Source organism: Capricornis sumatraensis, chromosome 14, assembly GCF_032405125.1.
Source record: "Capricornis sumatraensis isolate serow.1 chromosome 14, serow.2, whole genome shotgun sequence".
In the NCBI taxonomy this organism is placed as follows: Eukaryota; Metazoa; Chordata; class Mammalia; order Artiodactyla; family Bovidae; genus Capricornis; species Capricornis sumatraensis.
In genome coordinates this window covers 39,878,651-39,891,363 of record NC_091082.1, presented here as the reverse complement: position 1 = coordinate 39,891,363, position 12,713 = coordinate 39,878,651, and the positions used below count along the sequence as shown (strand labels likewise).

General features: G+C 40.7%; 1 protein-coding gene and 1 long non-coding RNA gene across 3 annotated transcripts; one reads left to right on the top strand and one right to left on the bottom strand.

Annotated features, from left to right (window-relative positions):
- The first annotated feature begins 840 nt into the window (after nt 1-840).
- COX20 (cytochrome c oxidase assembly factor COX20) lies at nt 841-7,578 on the top strand. Of its 2 annotated transcripts, none has more exons than XM_068985862.1 (4): nt 841-1,001; nt 6,068-6,182; nt 6,289-6,352; nt 6,747-7,578. In XM_068985862.1, exons 1-4 carry the CDS (start codon nt 984-986, stop codon nt 6,886-6,888), a joined length of 339 nt encoding a protein of 112 aa, XP_068841963.1. In that variant the 5' UTR covers nt 841-983; the 3' UTR covers nt 6,889-7,578. The 2 variants fall into 2 exon arrangements, with proteins under 2 accessions (XP_068841963.1, XP_068841962.1); XM_068985861.1 differs by lacking the exon at nt 841-1,001 and adding an exon at nt 1,139-1,191.
- LOC138090349 (uncharacterized) lies at nt 5,026-11,273 on the bottom strand. The gene is made up of 3 exons (XR_011145870.1): nt 11,172-11,273; nt 9,148-9,247; nt 5,026-8,515 (listed from the first exon to the last, which is right to left on the bottom strand). It is a non-coding gene; the product is annotated as an uncharacterized lncRNA (long non-coding RNA).
- Nucleotides 11,274-12,713: the final 1,440 nt, after the last annotated feature.

The window sequence follows — 12,713 nt, the reverse complement described above, 5'->3', positions numbered from 1 at the left end:
GTAGCAAACAATCATCGCGAACCTTACGCAGCAATTACTCTGTGCACTGCAGCATGACTATACACAATAATAATATACATGCGAAAGCTTCAACATCTTCCCAGGAATATATTTTGAAATATAGAAATAGATAAAAGAGTCATGAGGTTTTGATACGGACATTTTCCTTACGGTGGAAAGGAAAAAATACGGGGAAAGGATTTGCATTGTGCTTATTTAGAGTGCTGAGTAAGCGGGCAAGCCCTATTTCGCATCAGACGACTGCTGCCGCTAAAATGCAGATTTCAGGTTTAGTCGCAGCCGTAGGGAGTGGTACACGTTGAACACTACCTAACATTCAAAAATGCGTGTCGCAGGCCTTTTTCCACTTCACGCCGCCCGCCTTTCCCCGCCTGCACGCCGGGCACAAACGTCTTGACGCATCCTCACTGAAGAGGTACTCCCTCCATTTTGTCCCCAGTCTCCTTCAAGCGAAAGGAGCGGCGCTATTTTAAAGCAACTCCCTGATTAAACCAAAGCAAGAGAGGAGGCGATGTGGGCGCGAGACCACACTTTGCTGGAGGCCAGGGCTGAGTGGAGCTGCCAGGGCCGCCCCGGGCTCGTCCCGGGGCGGGAGGACAAAGGACATCAAGGGGACGCGGGCCGCACGCCAGGACGGGCCGACTTCCGGGCCGTGAGCTGGGGGGGGGCTTCCCGTTCGCAGGACAAAGCGGCGGCGGCGCGCACGGCTCCTCCGCGCGGCCCCGCCCGCCCCCGCCGCACGCGCCCGGCGTCCAAGCACGCGAGCGAGAGCACGCGCGCGGACGACGGTTAGAAATGGCGGTTGGAGACGGAGGAGGAGCAAGGGCGGGAAAAGGCGCAGCCTCGAGTGCCAAGAGCGTGGGTGCATGGTTGCTTCCCTGGCTTTCCTTCGCCTCTTCTCCAGGCCTTCGACCTGGGGAAAGCCCCGGTGAAGACGTGATCCGTTCAACTGAACAAAGGAAATGGCGGCCGCACCCGAGGTAACCGGCAAAGCCGGTGTTGCCGCCTAGGAGACTGGGAAACGTTCCCTAAAATGGCGGACAGCGAGGACGCAGGCGCGGGGCGGGGCGGGCGTCCGCCCACGGCGGCCGTCGGCGGCGGGGCGGGGCAGCGGCGCTGACAGTCCCCATGGCGGCTGCGCCGGAGCCCGGGGAACCCGGGAAGGGGAAGGTAATTCGGGGAAGACGGGCGAGGGGTGGCGGGGTACGCGGGCGGGCGTGCGGTAAGGACACCGTTTCTGAAGCTGGGAGGCCCTAGATAGGAGCACGTGTCATTAGCTTCTCTGCAGTCGTACAGCCCATTTTTATCGTGACACGATTCAAGTGACCCAAACTAGGAGGATGAGAGGACCGATACCGATAACTTACTGCAGGCCCCAAGACTCGTCCCTGTGGAAAGAAAATTTTGCTGAGAGGCGCCTCATATTGTAATTGGCTAATAGTGATTTTAAAGTACCCTGAGGACAGGTGCTAAGGCTGTATACTTTAACATGGAGGAATGGGCAAATGCTGATAAATGAACACTGCTATATTCGAGTCAATTTATATCCAGAGCAGGAGGATCATATGAAAAGATTTGCGATTTTTCCCCGTTAACTAGTTTTCAGTCAACCACGTGGAGTTGGCATAATTCTATGCAACCAACAGCTTCGCTGGCTTGCATTCGTGTCCTGCTTTGCCTTCTCAGCCCATCATCGACAGTTGTCTTTGTGAACTACCCTGTAAAATGGATCATTTTACATTTGCTTAAAACTCAGCTGTAGTAGCCCATTGCTTTCAGGGTAAATCGAATTTCTCGATCTGTGATGTAATGGAGTGGGTTGCCATGCCCTCCCAGGGATGGAACCCGAGTCTCAGATCGCCTGCATTGGCAGGCAGGTTCTTTACCACCAGTGCCACCTGGGAAGCATATAAAGCTCCTCACCTAACTCTTAACTGTTCAGTCTCTGTGATTGTCATGCTTTCCTCTCCAAGTGTATTAAAGCTCAACAGGGCTATCTCTGGCAAGGGCTTCCTGACTCCCCAAAGGTAGCTGAGGTGCTTCTGTCCTCATCTCCCTGACACCTTGTACATAGCTGTTATCATTACAGCATTATACTGGAAGTTAATTTATGTCCTGCCTTCCTTAAGAGTAGGAATCCAATTTTTATATAAATGCAGATTAAGTGCTCATAAAAAATACGCAGAAAGAAAAAATTTTATACCTCGTAAACCAGAGATTAACGTTGGATCAGCTAGTCACAAATATTTATGTTAGGCCCACTCTGCCACACTGCACCAAATCTGTAGATCTGGATCTGCTCAGCTTGAGAATTTTGATTGCTTCTTCAGTGTTCTTGCTGCTCTGGGGAATTTTCCATCTAAATTTGCCCTAGATGAGACACTTCCCTCCAGGTTCCAGTGCGGGGGGCGTGGGGGGTGGGGTGCAGTTCCTGATTGGGGAACTAAGATCCCACATGTGACGTGGCTCAACCAAAAAATAAAATTTTAACAATAAATTTGGCCTAGATCATCAATGGTTATGAACAAACGTTGGATAAATTGCTTCCACAGTTATTATCAGTTTGCCAGTCTGTCTTGGTGCCTTTGTTTTTCGTGTCTCACATGCCATTTGGAATACACTTTAGTAGAACAAAAGGTACCGTTGTTTGACACTTGAGTATTTCAAGAGGCATCTAACTTCAAACACAAAATTCTAGACGGCTTTGTGAAGACACTGGGATCTTCAGTGGGCCTCTTTATCCCTTGTATATATGATTGTTTACCTTTGATAGGAGGTAACTGCTGTCATTTTAGGGTCATGATGGTGGTTTAACCCATTGAAAAACAAGAAAATTCAATGAGAGAACATTTTAATATTGTATTTCAAGCGAAACAAAGAACATGTTCCAAAGTCAAATGATTATCTGTGCTACATGTGCAGAGATGTAAAGTATGATGGATTTAGGAAAATGGCTCTTAAGACCTCAGTGGTGCCCTTTCAGTGGAGGGTAGGGGATGTCTTGTTGAACTGCGTTAAAAGCAGGGTAGGTTTTTAAGTGGACAGAAGCAGATATTGGTAACTCTGTCTTGCAGTCAAGAGCAGAAAAATGGGATGGTGGCTTGGGGGAACACGGTGCTGAGAGGGTAATTTGTATATTTCTAGACTGGAGATTATTAAATAGAGGAAAAACAAATAATGCAATTAAAGTAAGGGATAACCATTAGAAGCAAAGTCCTTAAGAGTAATCAGCTGCACAGTGAGGACTAGTTTTAAATAGTAGGGCCAGCTCCTCCTGGAAAATAAAAGGCAAACGAGCACTGATGGAGCAGATACATGTTAACGGTGGAAAATGAAGCAGCTTTAATTTGGCTTATTCTCTGTAAATCATTAAATTGGCATTCTGGTTTAGAAATTTCTTTTTGAGCTTTCCTAATTCCATCAAGGTGTGCTGGTAAAGTCACCCTTTTAAATTTAAGCTTAAAATATTCGTTTACCCTAACATATAATCTCTATGTTTAAAGGCTTTGTTAATAGCAGGTGAGCCTTAAGTTTGCAGACTACTTAGGACTTCCCTGGTGGCTCAGATGGTAAAGCATCTGCCAACAATGTGGGAGACCCAGGTTCGATCCCTGGGATGGGAAAATCCTACTCTAGTACTCTTGCCTGGAAAATCCCATGGACGGAGGAGCGTTGTAGGCTACGGTCCATGGGGTTGCAAAGAGTCAGACATGACTGAGCAACTTCACTTCACTAGGGAATAAAAGGAATGCTAAATCCCTTGAACATTACAAGTAGAACTACTTCAAGAGGACTTCAGGCTTAGATTCTTTCCATTTCTGAGACTCACAGTTCAGATACTATCATATATTGTAGAAACTCAAGACTTTTATTACAGTATTCTATATTTGCTTTTAAGCCATCACTGGTCTAACTTTCAGATTTATCAGGAGGCTGTGACAATTCTCTTACTAGGAAAGGGGAAAAAAATCTCAGTATATCCTTACCCAGTTTTGAGTCAGGGTGGCACCAGTAAAGAACCCGCCTGCAGGTAGACCTAAGAAAATTCCCTGGAGGAGAGCACGGCACCCCACCCAACTCTGGTATTCTTGCCTGGAGAATTCCATGGAGAAGTCTGGCATCAGTTGGGGCTTAAGCACACAGGCAGATCTACAGTTATGTCCTTAACTCTGTCACTCCTTATATGTGAACCTTGGAAGGGTTAAATGCTCCAATGAAAATGACAGGCTTCCAGGGTCAAACTGGCTTCCACTCTGCCACCACTGACACACCTGGCCAAGAAATGCACTTGATCGTTTTATCCAAGTGCCCCCCCCCCCCCACCAAAAGCTGGCACATTCTGGTGTATCCTGGGGTTACATTAGGACTCCATTATGGAGGAGAATCCAAATGAAAAGGTCCAGATGCCTTGAAAGAGCTTGTGCTGTCTTGGTAGGGATATGCAGTGTCTGGCATGCTGCGGCTAACACTTAATGGTTCCTTTCATTCTCTGCGTAAATGGGAAAGCCATCTTAACATTCTCCCTTGATAGAAGCTGCTGGTCTCGCTTCTAAGACCTGACATTAAACACTACCACCCCCAATCTCAGTCTTTCTAGCACCCTCTCCTCACCCAGGGCAACGGCCTACCTGCAGAACAGTTCACACCCTCCCCTCTGGGCCCATAAATGCCACTGGGCTCTTGACCTCAAGGTAAGGAACAATCTTTTTTTTTTTTTGGCTAAATTAAATGAAAAGCCCAGAAGTTAAATCTCAACCTCTTGTATACGAAGATTTGTACTGAAGAGCCTTCCACTGGAGTCTGCCAACTTTGAGAAGCACCTGCTGCATTCAAACATATTGCGGCGGGGGACAGGCAGAAAAAAAACAGTGATCTGAGTATATAACTTTTGCTTTATTAGGAACCAAGTCACATTGTCTTTTCTGCAAAAGCTTTAGCCAAAGCAAACACAGTCAAGAATACCTTTTATGTTTCAACCTTGAATCTAACTTGCCCTTCACTGTCCTTTCCCTATTTCTTCAATCCAGTCTTCTTTTTCCCTTATAGTATAGTACCATCTAGGTATCATCTCATTCCTAACAATGGGCAAGTGACTTCCTTTTTAAAAGTTACATTACTGAAAAAAAATTTTTCCCCCAAATGAATAGAAGAGTGCTGCAGCAAAACATTGAGTGTGACTTTAAGAAATGTCTGCCCCGCCCCAACCCCAAAGTACAGTGAGAGCGACAAGACGTCAGGTTGAAAATGTCACACTTAAAGTGGCAGTATTTTTCAAAGAGGGAGAACAAATCCATAAATCCAATGCAGACTGTATAAAGAATTTAAAAACCATCTTAGCACTTGAAAGAACTTAAATTATCACCTAGCCAAACCCCTTCATTACAGACTGCAGGCCAAATAAAAAATAATACCCTACTGGTTACAGAAGTTAGTGGCAGAGCTGAGACTAAAATCCAACCCTCTTAGATTTCCACTTTTTTTCATCACATCTAGATGTGGTTACTATGTACTTCAACAAAGAAATAAAATCAAGTGCAACTTCGTATCACAGGCAAGGAAACAGACAAAGGACTTGTCAAAGTATTTATTATTATAAACAAAACTGAAGTGCTGTTACTAGTTAACAGATAAAATCTGCAGTCATCCTTAAAGGAATTTAAAACAGTATACTAAATATTATAAGTAACATGGTTAGAACAATTTCACTTTCCCATCTGTTTCTCAAATTGTAATTATGCTGCTTTTTTACCTTCAGTGATAGCCAAATCCCCAAGAGATTCCATAGATATTTAAAAAACTCATGAAATAATGTAATGCCCCTATCTCCAAACCAGCTGATTAACAAATTATGGCATAAGCATGATACCATAATCTATTCAGGTGTAATTTACTCTACTACTTAGTACTTTCTGGTCAAATTCTCAAGGTTTACATTTTAGATTCATTCATATTAGATACCAAAGCAGGATGGTTTGTTTTTAATCTTTGCCAAACCACCCTGAAGTAAAATATTCTTTTACTCAATGTAATCTTTTATTTTTCCTAGCCCTTTAAACTCCTAGGAATTTTAGATGTTGAAAACATTCCCTGTGCACGGGATTCGGTATTATATGGCTCATTAGGATCTGTTGTGGCTGGCCTTGGACATTTTTTGTTAACTAGTGAGTATATCTGTTTTTCTTCATGTATAAAACACTTGTGTGTTTACAGTTTTGTTCTAGATGAAGTATCACAATCCCGATTCGTGTTTATGATTCCTTTCGACAGGCAGAATTAGAAGATCATGTGACGTTGGAGTAGGAGGATTTATCGTGGTGACTTTAGGATGCTGGTATGAGTGTTAAGTATTCAAGAAGATTTTAATAGGTTAATCTAATTCCAAAGCACATGCTATACGCAGCAATCTCCCACTGGGAGATTCCCACCCTTACTGAAGATTATCTTACAAAATGATATTGCTGGAATGCCTTTAATCTTTTAAATATGTATATATACACATGTGTTTTGTGTCATTTGTCAAATGAACAGATGAATGTGACATCAGACACTTGCATTAATGTCATGTCAGGGTTTATACTTCATTTAGGAAGGCCTCAACCTTTTATCCTAATGCTCACTTCATCCCTGCCTATGGTACCACTGACAGTCATCTGTAAGCTTTTAAAAATTTCAAATTAGTTCCCATAGGTATGGTATTGGTAATTTATTCATGTTCTCCTTACTAGGTTCCACTGTAGGTATAATTATGCAAAGCTAAGAATCCAGGAAAGACTTGCCAGAGAAGGAATTAAAAACAAGATTTTATACGAAAGTACCCACCTTGATCCTGCAAGAAAACAGACCAATGGCGGCAGCAGCGGCAATTGAGCAGTCTTGAGCATAGAAAACCCAGATACAATTCACTTCATTGTGAACAAAGCTGAGATGAACTACAGAGAACGTTTTATGTACCATAAGACAGCTTTCAATCAAGTAAATAAAGTATGTGTAAGCTGCAGTCTTTTTTTACACATGTCAGTATTTACAAACTTATTCTGGCTCTGTATCTACTGTCCGTATAGCATGATGGACTCACTTCAAATAATCTTTGTGTTTAACTTGCTTAGAAAAGTGTTTCCTTATAGTAAGCAGTGAGTACACCTGTCTCAAGAAATCTCAGTTGGATGTTAAAACTTGCCTTAAAAACAAGTCACAACTGCATTACTGTACCCTGTTAAAAATGAAGGGATACTTTCTGATCTCTATCAGAGACTTTATATCAGACTTGAAACTAATGGATCATCGCTTTCCAATTGTTACTTTTAAAATGTACCCATTGCTTGACTGTATTCTCCCATTTTAACAGGTGAGTTATCTCTCAGAAAGGAAATGTGATTTTTTTAGCTGCTCTAAATATTTCTTGGAAGTATGCAGGGTTTTTATTTTTAAGTAGAATTTAAACTTGCATATGGCATGCATAAAAATATCTTCTGAAACTTGTGTGGTGCAAAGGAAGAATTGCAAAATTACACACATGTTGTTCCATTATGTAAAGACATTTATAATAATAAATTGACTGCCATTAAAAAAAAAAAGCACCCAACTAAGCCCAGAGCATTCACTCATTCATTCATCCATTTTTGGTTTTAGTAAATATCAATACTTAAAACACAAGCTTAGAGGCCTTCCTGGTTAAGGAATGAACACTGGTGGATAGAATTACAGCATTATTCCTGGGCCTACTGATCATCATGGTTAACTAAATAGAGAAAGAAAGATGTTCTTACATTGTTCTTATTTTGTGCCTCTTTTTAGGAGAGGTAGGGCTTGCTCCAGTTCACTTCATGAGAAAAGTACCATTTTCCCCTCCTGTGCCCACCTTCTTACGGCTTAGGGTATGTGTTTATGGTTTATCAAATACCATCCGTATCATGAGTGACACTGTCAAGCATGTAGACAAAATCTGGGATCCCCAACCCCAGGATCAATACTGGTTCACGGCCTATTAGGAACTGGGCCGCACAGCAGGAGGTGAACAGTTGACTTCCACGAAACCAGTCCCTGGTGCCAAAAAAGTTGGGGACCACTGTTCTGATCTTTATTGATCTTAATTATCTGGCCACCACCACAGGGAGAACCTTGGACACTGACTGGAGAACCAAGTTTCGCAAGATCACCTGCCTCCTGTTACTGGCATAAATCAAAGCTCAGTGCAGTCTACATTATTCAAATTGACCTGAATAACTATGTGAACAGTTCCATGATGTGACAGCCATTTGTTCTAAAGGGTGGGATAGGTGGGAAACTGATGACAACTGATCATATTTTAATAACATGTAACATAAAATCAGGCCAATTGATTAAGTAACTAAATCCCTTCCAGCTCTAGCACACTATTATTAAATCTTACCCCAAGTTAAGAGAAAAATCTCTTGGCTGGCAAAAATTTCCAAGGCCTTCACCAGTAACAAGGTTAATTCATTTTCACAGAAGACAGACTGCACAAACTGGAGACCTGGATAAAAACAGAGGTTTAAATACTTATTTGGATTACTTTTCAAATGTCATTTCATAAATTTACAGTATTAGCACATTTTCTTCTTGTTCTACTAGGATGATACAAAATGAACTACTGGACCACATAACACGCTCTAGGCCTGTGTCACACACTGCTGTTAGACACTTTCAATAGGGCCTCCAAGTTGATCCTGACACTTCCACTTCTGGTTCCTCCAGTCCAATCTTCCACTCTGCCATCCCACTTCAAGCTGCTAAATGCTGCCAATCCTACTGCCAGTGTACCTCTGGCTCATCATGAACTGAACTCACCTCTGCTCACTTTCCGTTTCACTTAAGAGTGCCCTTCTCCTATTTCCTATTTCCTGTTGCTCACCAACTTCTAGAATTAGGTTCATCATCTCATTTAGGCTCTCATATTAGTTTGTTTCATCTGTTACACCAACAGTGGTAGACACTTTCATTGGTCACTGACTATAGCTAAGAACCCTGTCAATTTTTATCTTTACATTCCCAATAAAGTGTCTGGCATAAAGCAGTTAACAGTCAGTTGAATTATTAAACTTTCACTAATCCCTCTCATCCAGAAGCTTACATGCTTTTCACACTTAAGCTGAAAGAGTAACCTACCTTCCAGGCCCACATGAAGGCTTCAGCTGCACTGCTTCATTATTCCATTAAATCCGATTTTTCACACTACGTGATATAGCAGTAGGTACCAGCTAAATAGCTGATTAAAATAGAATTGTCGTCATTAGTAGGTTTAAAATTTTTTGTGGCTCATCTATCATACCTACTATCTTGAAGTGCTTTATGCAGTCCCCCTCATCCCCCCACCCCTCCTTTTTCCTTGTTTTACCTTTCAATAAAAGAACCTCAGGGTTTTTAAGATTAACTATTCTCTGGACTTGATTTATATTGAGCAAGTTTGCCAACAAATTTGACTATCCCTAGTACCATTAGTTGCAAGCATCTCTCCAGTCTACGTACCTCTACTCCATCGCTGGTTTCCCTTTGCTTCACTTTTATAATGCGAGGAGGTCTATATAATAAATTCAGGATTCCTGTTTATGCACACTTTTCAGCAAAATGCTAGGTATCAAATAAGGTTTGAATCCTTCTATTCCTAGGTAAAAATCTGGTGGATGGGGATTAAGGCACCCCTTAAGTCATGTAAGGTACATGACTTTGGGAAAGCAGAATACCTTAATGAGGAAAGTAGAAAAAGTACAATGATTGTTTTAATTGTAGTTTTTAATGGTCCTCTAGAATAAAGTATCTTTTGGAAGCATCTTAAAAATATGGTCCATTGGTCATCAAATCAGGTCAGTGTTATCTTCTACCACCCAAATACTGGTATCTCACACAGGGTATTTTTGTGTGTGTGCATTAAGTTCAATACGTAAATTTTCCCTGAAAAGAGACGCTTCAGGGACAAATTAACTTACACAGTATTTTTCAAAGTATTACATTTCAAAGTTTATAAGGTAGGCGCTACTCATCAGTGTTGCAAACATTTTATGAGTCTTTTCGACCACTGCATTCGCCTTTTATTTTCTAGAGATTATACGCTTCCGAAGTATTTGTATTTTTGTCTTGAGAAAACTACCACTGACTGTATTATAAAGTCAAAGGTTTCTCTTGTTCACTTATATTCACATGGGCAGTTACCTGTTCCACCTTTTTTCTAAGAATAACTTCCAGAGTTCTGTAAGTTAGGAAACATCTATTTTATGGCCCACCCTTAGGATATTCAAATCAACACAAACTGGTTTCTTACAGGGTGAATTTTCATTAAAATGTTCCTCCTTAGGCCCAGAGGACAAGTCATGTGAAATGAAACATGTTTTACTATCTAAATTCTAAGCCTGCTTTAAAAACATTTTCCTAGTTTATGGTTTTCTCTAATAAAAGGATTGTGAATTATACCTTTTACTCCAAGCTGTCTGCTCTTCAAAAGCCATGAAGAGACTGTTTTGACAGAATAAAACTATTTCACTGAGGAAATCCTGATCTTTTTATTTCCCATCAGTGTAGCACCCAAGTCCTCTCATTTCACCAAAACACATTATTCTGAAGTATGTAGTGAGGATAATTTCTTCTAAGCTTCATACATGCTTCTGAACTAGCATAATCAAAGTCCTTGTCTTAGATTTCAATTCCTGATTTAATGGACTTTTGATATAAATGTACATCACTTCATTATCCAAAAGATGGTTTTCCAAGTTTTTATAAACTGCTTATTTGTGCGTTTACCATAGTTGCAGGATTGTGGGAACCCAAGGACATAAGCATTCTAGATCTCTCTGCATTAGAATACTGTTAAGTATTTAAACTACAAGTAGGGTGTTGAAACATAAAGAACATTAAACGGAAGGATTTTGAACCATTAGAACGAGATAATCTTAAAAGGACTTGGCTCTATTTGCACTCTGCAAGAGGACCACCAACTAACATTCTACTAAATATGCTTCACATTTCAGGTATACAAAGGAGCTATCAGAACTTTTTTCCCTTCTAATTAGATAGATCTACCCACCTAGTTACTAATTTCTCCCTTTCCCGTCTTTTTTTAAGAGTTCTAGTTAAGGTGAGACCCTGGAAGCCCAATATAACAATTGTTAAACGTACAAGCAGCAATTAATTTGGAATACCTATTGGAATCACTGGAACACATTTACTTGGACCCTTTTACTCTTCCACACAGCACATTCACATGGACAGACTAAGGAAAAGGAGATGAAACTTAAATCAGCACATTATCTTTTGCTTTATTTTTCAAAAAAAAAAAAAAAACCCAGTAAGTTGGAATCTTCTGTTTTTCTTGACCATGACTCTCCCATCTCTTAACTACAACTAAAAGGGTACCTTAATAATAGCTAAGGTAAATGATTATCCTGTCATTCAAGCAAGCTTCAACTGTTCTTATTCTATGTATGCCTGAATACTTTTGAAGATTTCATGCTGTGCAAGCTGTCTACAGTGCCTGTCTCAAAGTTCTTGATTACTTTTCAAAATATTTTTCGGCTGATGCGAATTTGTGGCAATGCTTCTCAAGTGCTTGGCAAGTGTGAAATATTTTACTAGCCAAAACTAATTTTACTTCCTGTAAGATCATGTAATGGGATTATTAGAGGACTGGCAGGAAGAACACGCAACAAGCAGTTGGGTGTTCACAGATTCCAAACTTGACGCTGGTTTTCCAAGCCTGTCGTCCCTACAGAATGTCCGCTTGGGCAGACACCCAAGGTGAACTGAACATTCGCAGTAGGAACTGCTGTGCCACTGGTGTAGCACTGATTTTAACTGAAATATTTAAGGAACTGAACCTTTCCATATCCATCTACCTGGACTGTTATTATGCTATCACTTTCAACTGTTTCTCATACCAACAAATCCCGTTTTATTTAAAAGCAAAACCCCTGTTCCTTGTCAAGATCCAAGTTTATGTTGATTCCTAGTATAAGGAGAAAAAAATTACAATATTCCTAAGTAATTAGAATTGACTACATTAAGTTCTTGTCCCAATAACTCATCTAAACCAGAGATTACAGATGTCCTGGCCTAACAGTTACCTGCAACATTTACTCCCATAATATTGGATCCACAATCACAAGGGAAACTACCAACTGTCTACATGTCAAACAGTACTTATTCAGCTTCTCACATGAACAGCACATTCTCAACCTGATCACACCAGGTACAAATGTTACCTTTTTGAGTATTCTGGGTTAACCTTTTGAGTAATATTTCTACCTATGTTCAGTTTACTATTCTTCATGGACTAAATTCCTTGGGCAAACTAAACAGTAACCTATCACCTGAATCTCTGATTGGCTAGGATGTGAAAGTATACATATGTATATATATACTCTCACTTAAGTGTTATCTTTGTTAGCCATTACCCTCCTACCTAAAGCTACTTTCTGAGGTCCAGCTATTTCCATGGTTGAAAGTCACTACTGTGACCACCAAATAAAATGGCACACCTGATTGGCAGAATTTGAAAATTAGGTTATTACCTGTTCAAATGTATAAGCTTATAAGTTTTAAATTAATGTTAAAGTCATGGTTTTAAATTTTTCTATTGCAACACACTTGAGGACACACACTACAACCAAGCGGTCCAGTAGGTCATTTCCAAATTAATTAAGGATTTATTTTTTATTATCAAGGTTAATAAGGACTAGTTAAAT

Excerpts from the sequence above, each read along its gene's own strand:
- COX20 (XM_068985861.1), top strand. The coding sequence starts at position 1,150 with ATGGCGGCTGCGCCGGAGCCCGGGGAACCCGGGAAGGGGAAG. Across the intron at positions 1,192-6,067 it reads GGGAACCCGGGAAGGGGAAG|CCCTTTAAACTCCTAGGAAT; the intron begins GTAATTCGGGGA and ends TATTTTTCCTAG. Across the intron at positions 6,183-6,288 it reads TGGACATTTTTTGTTAACTA|GCAGAATTAGAAGATCATGT; the intron begins GTGAGTATATCT and ends TCCTTTCGACAG.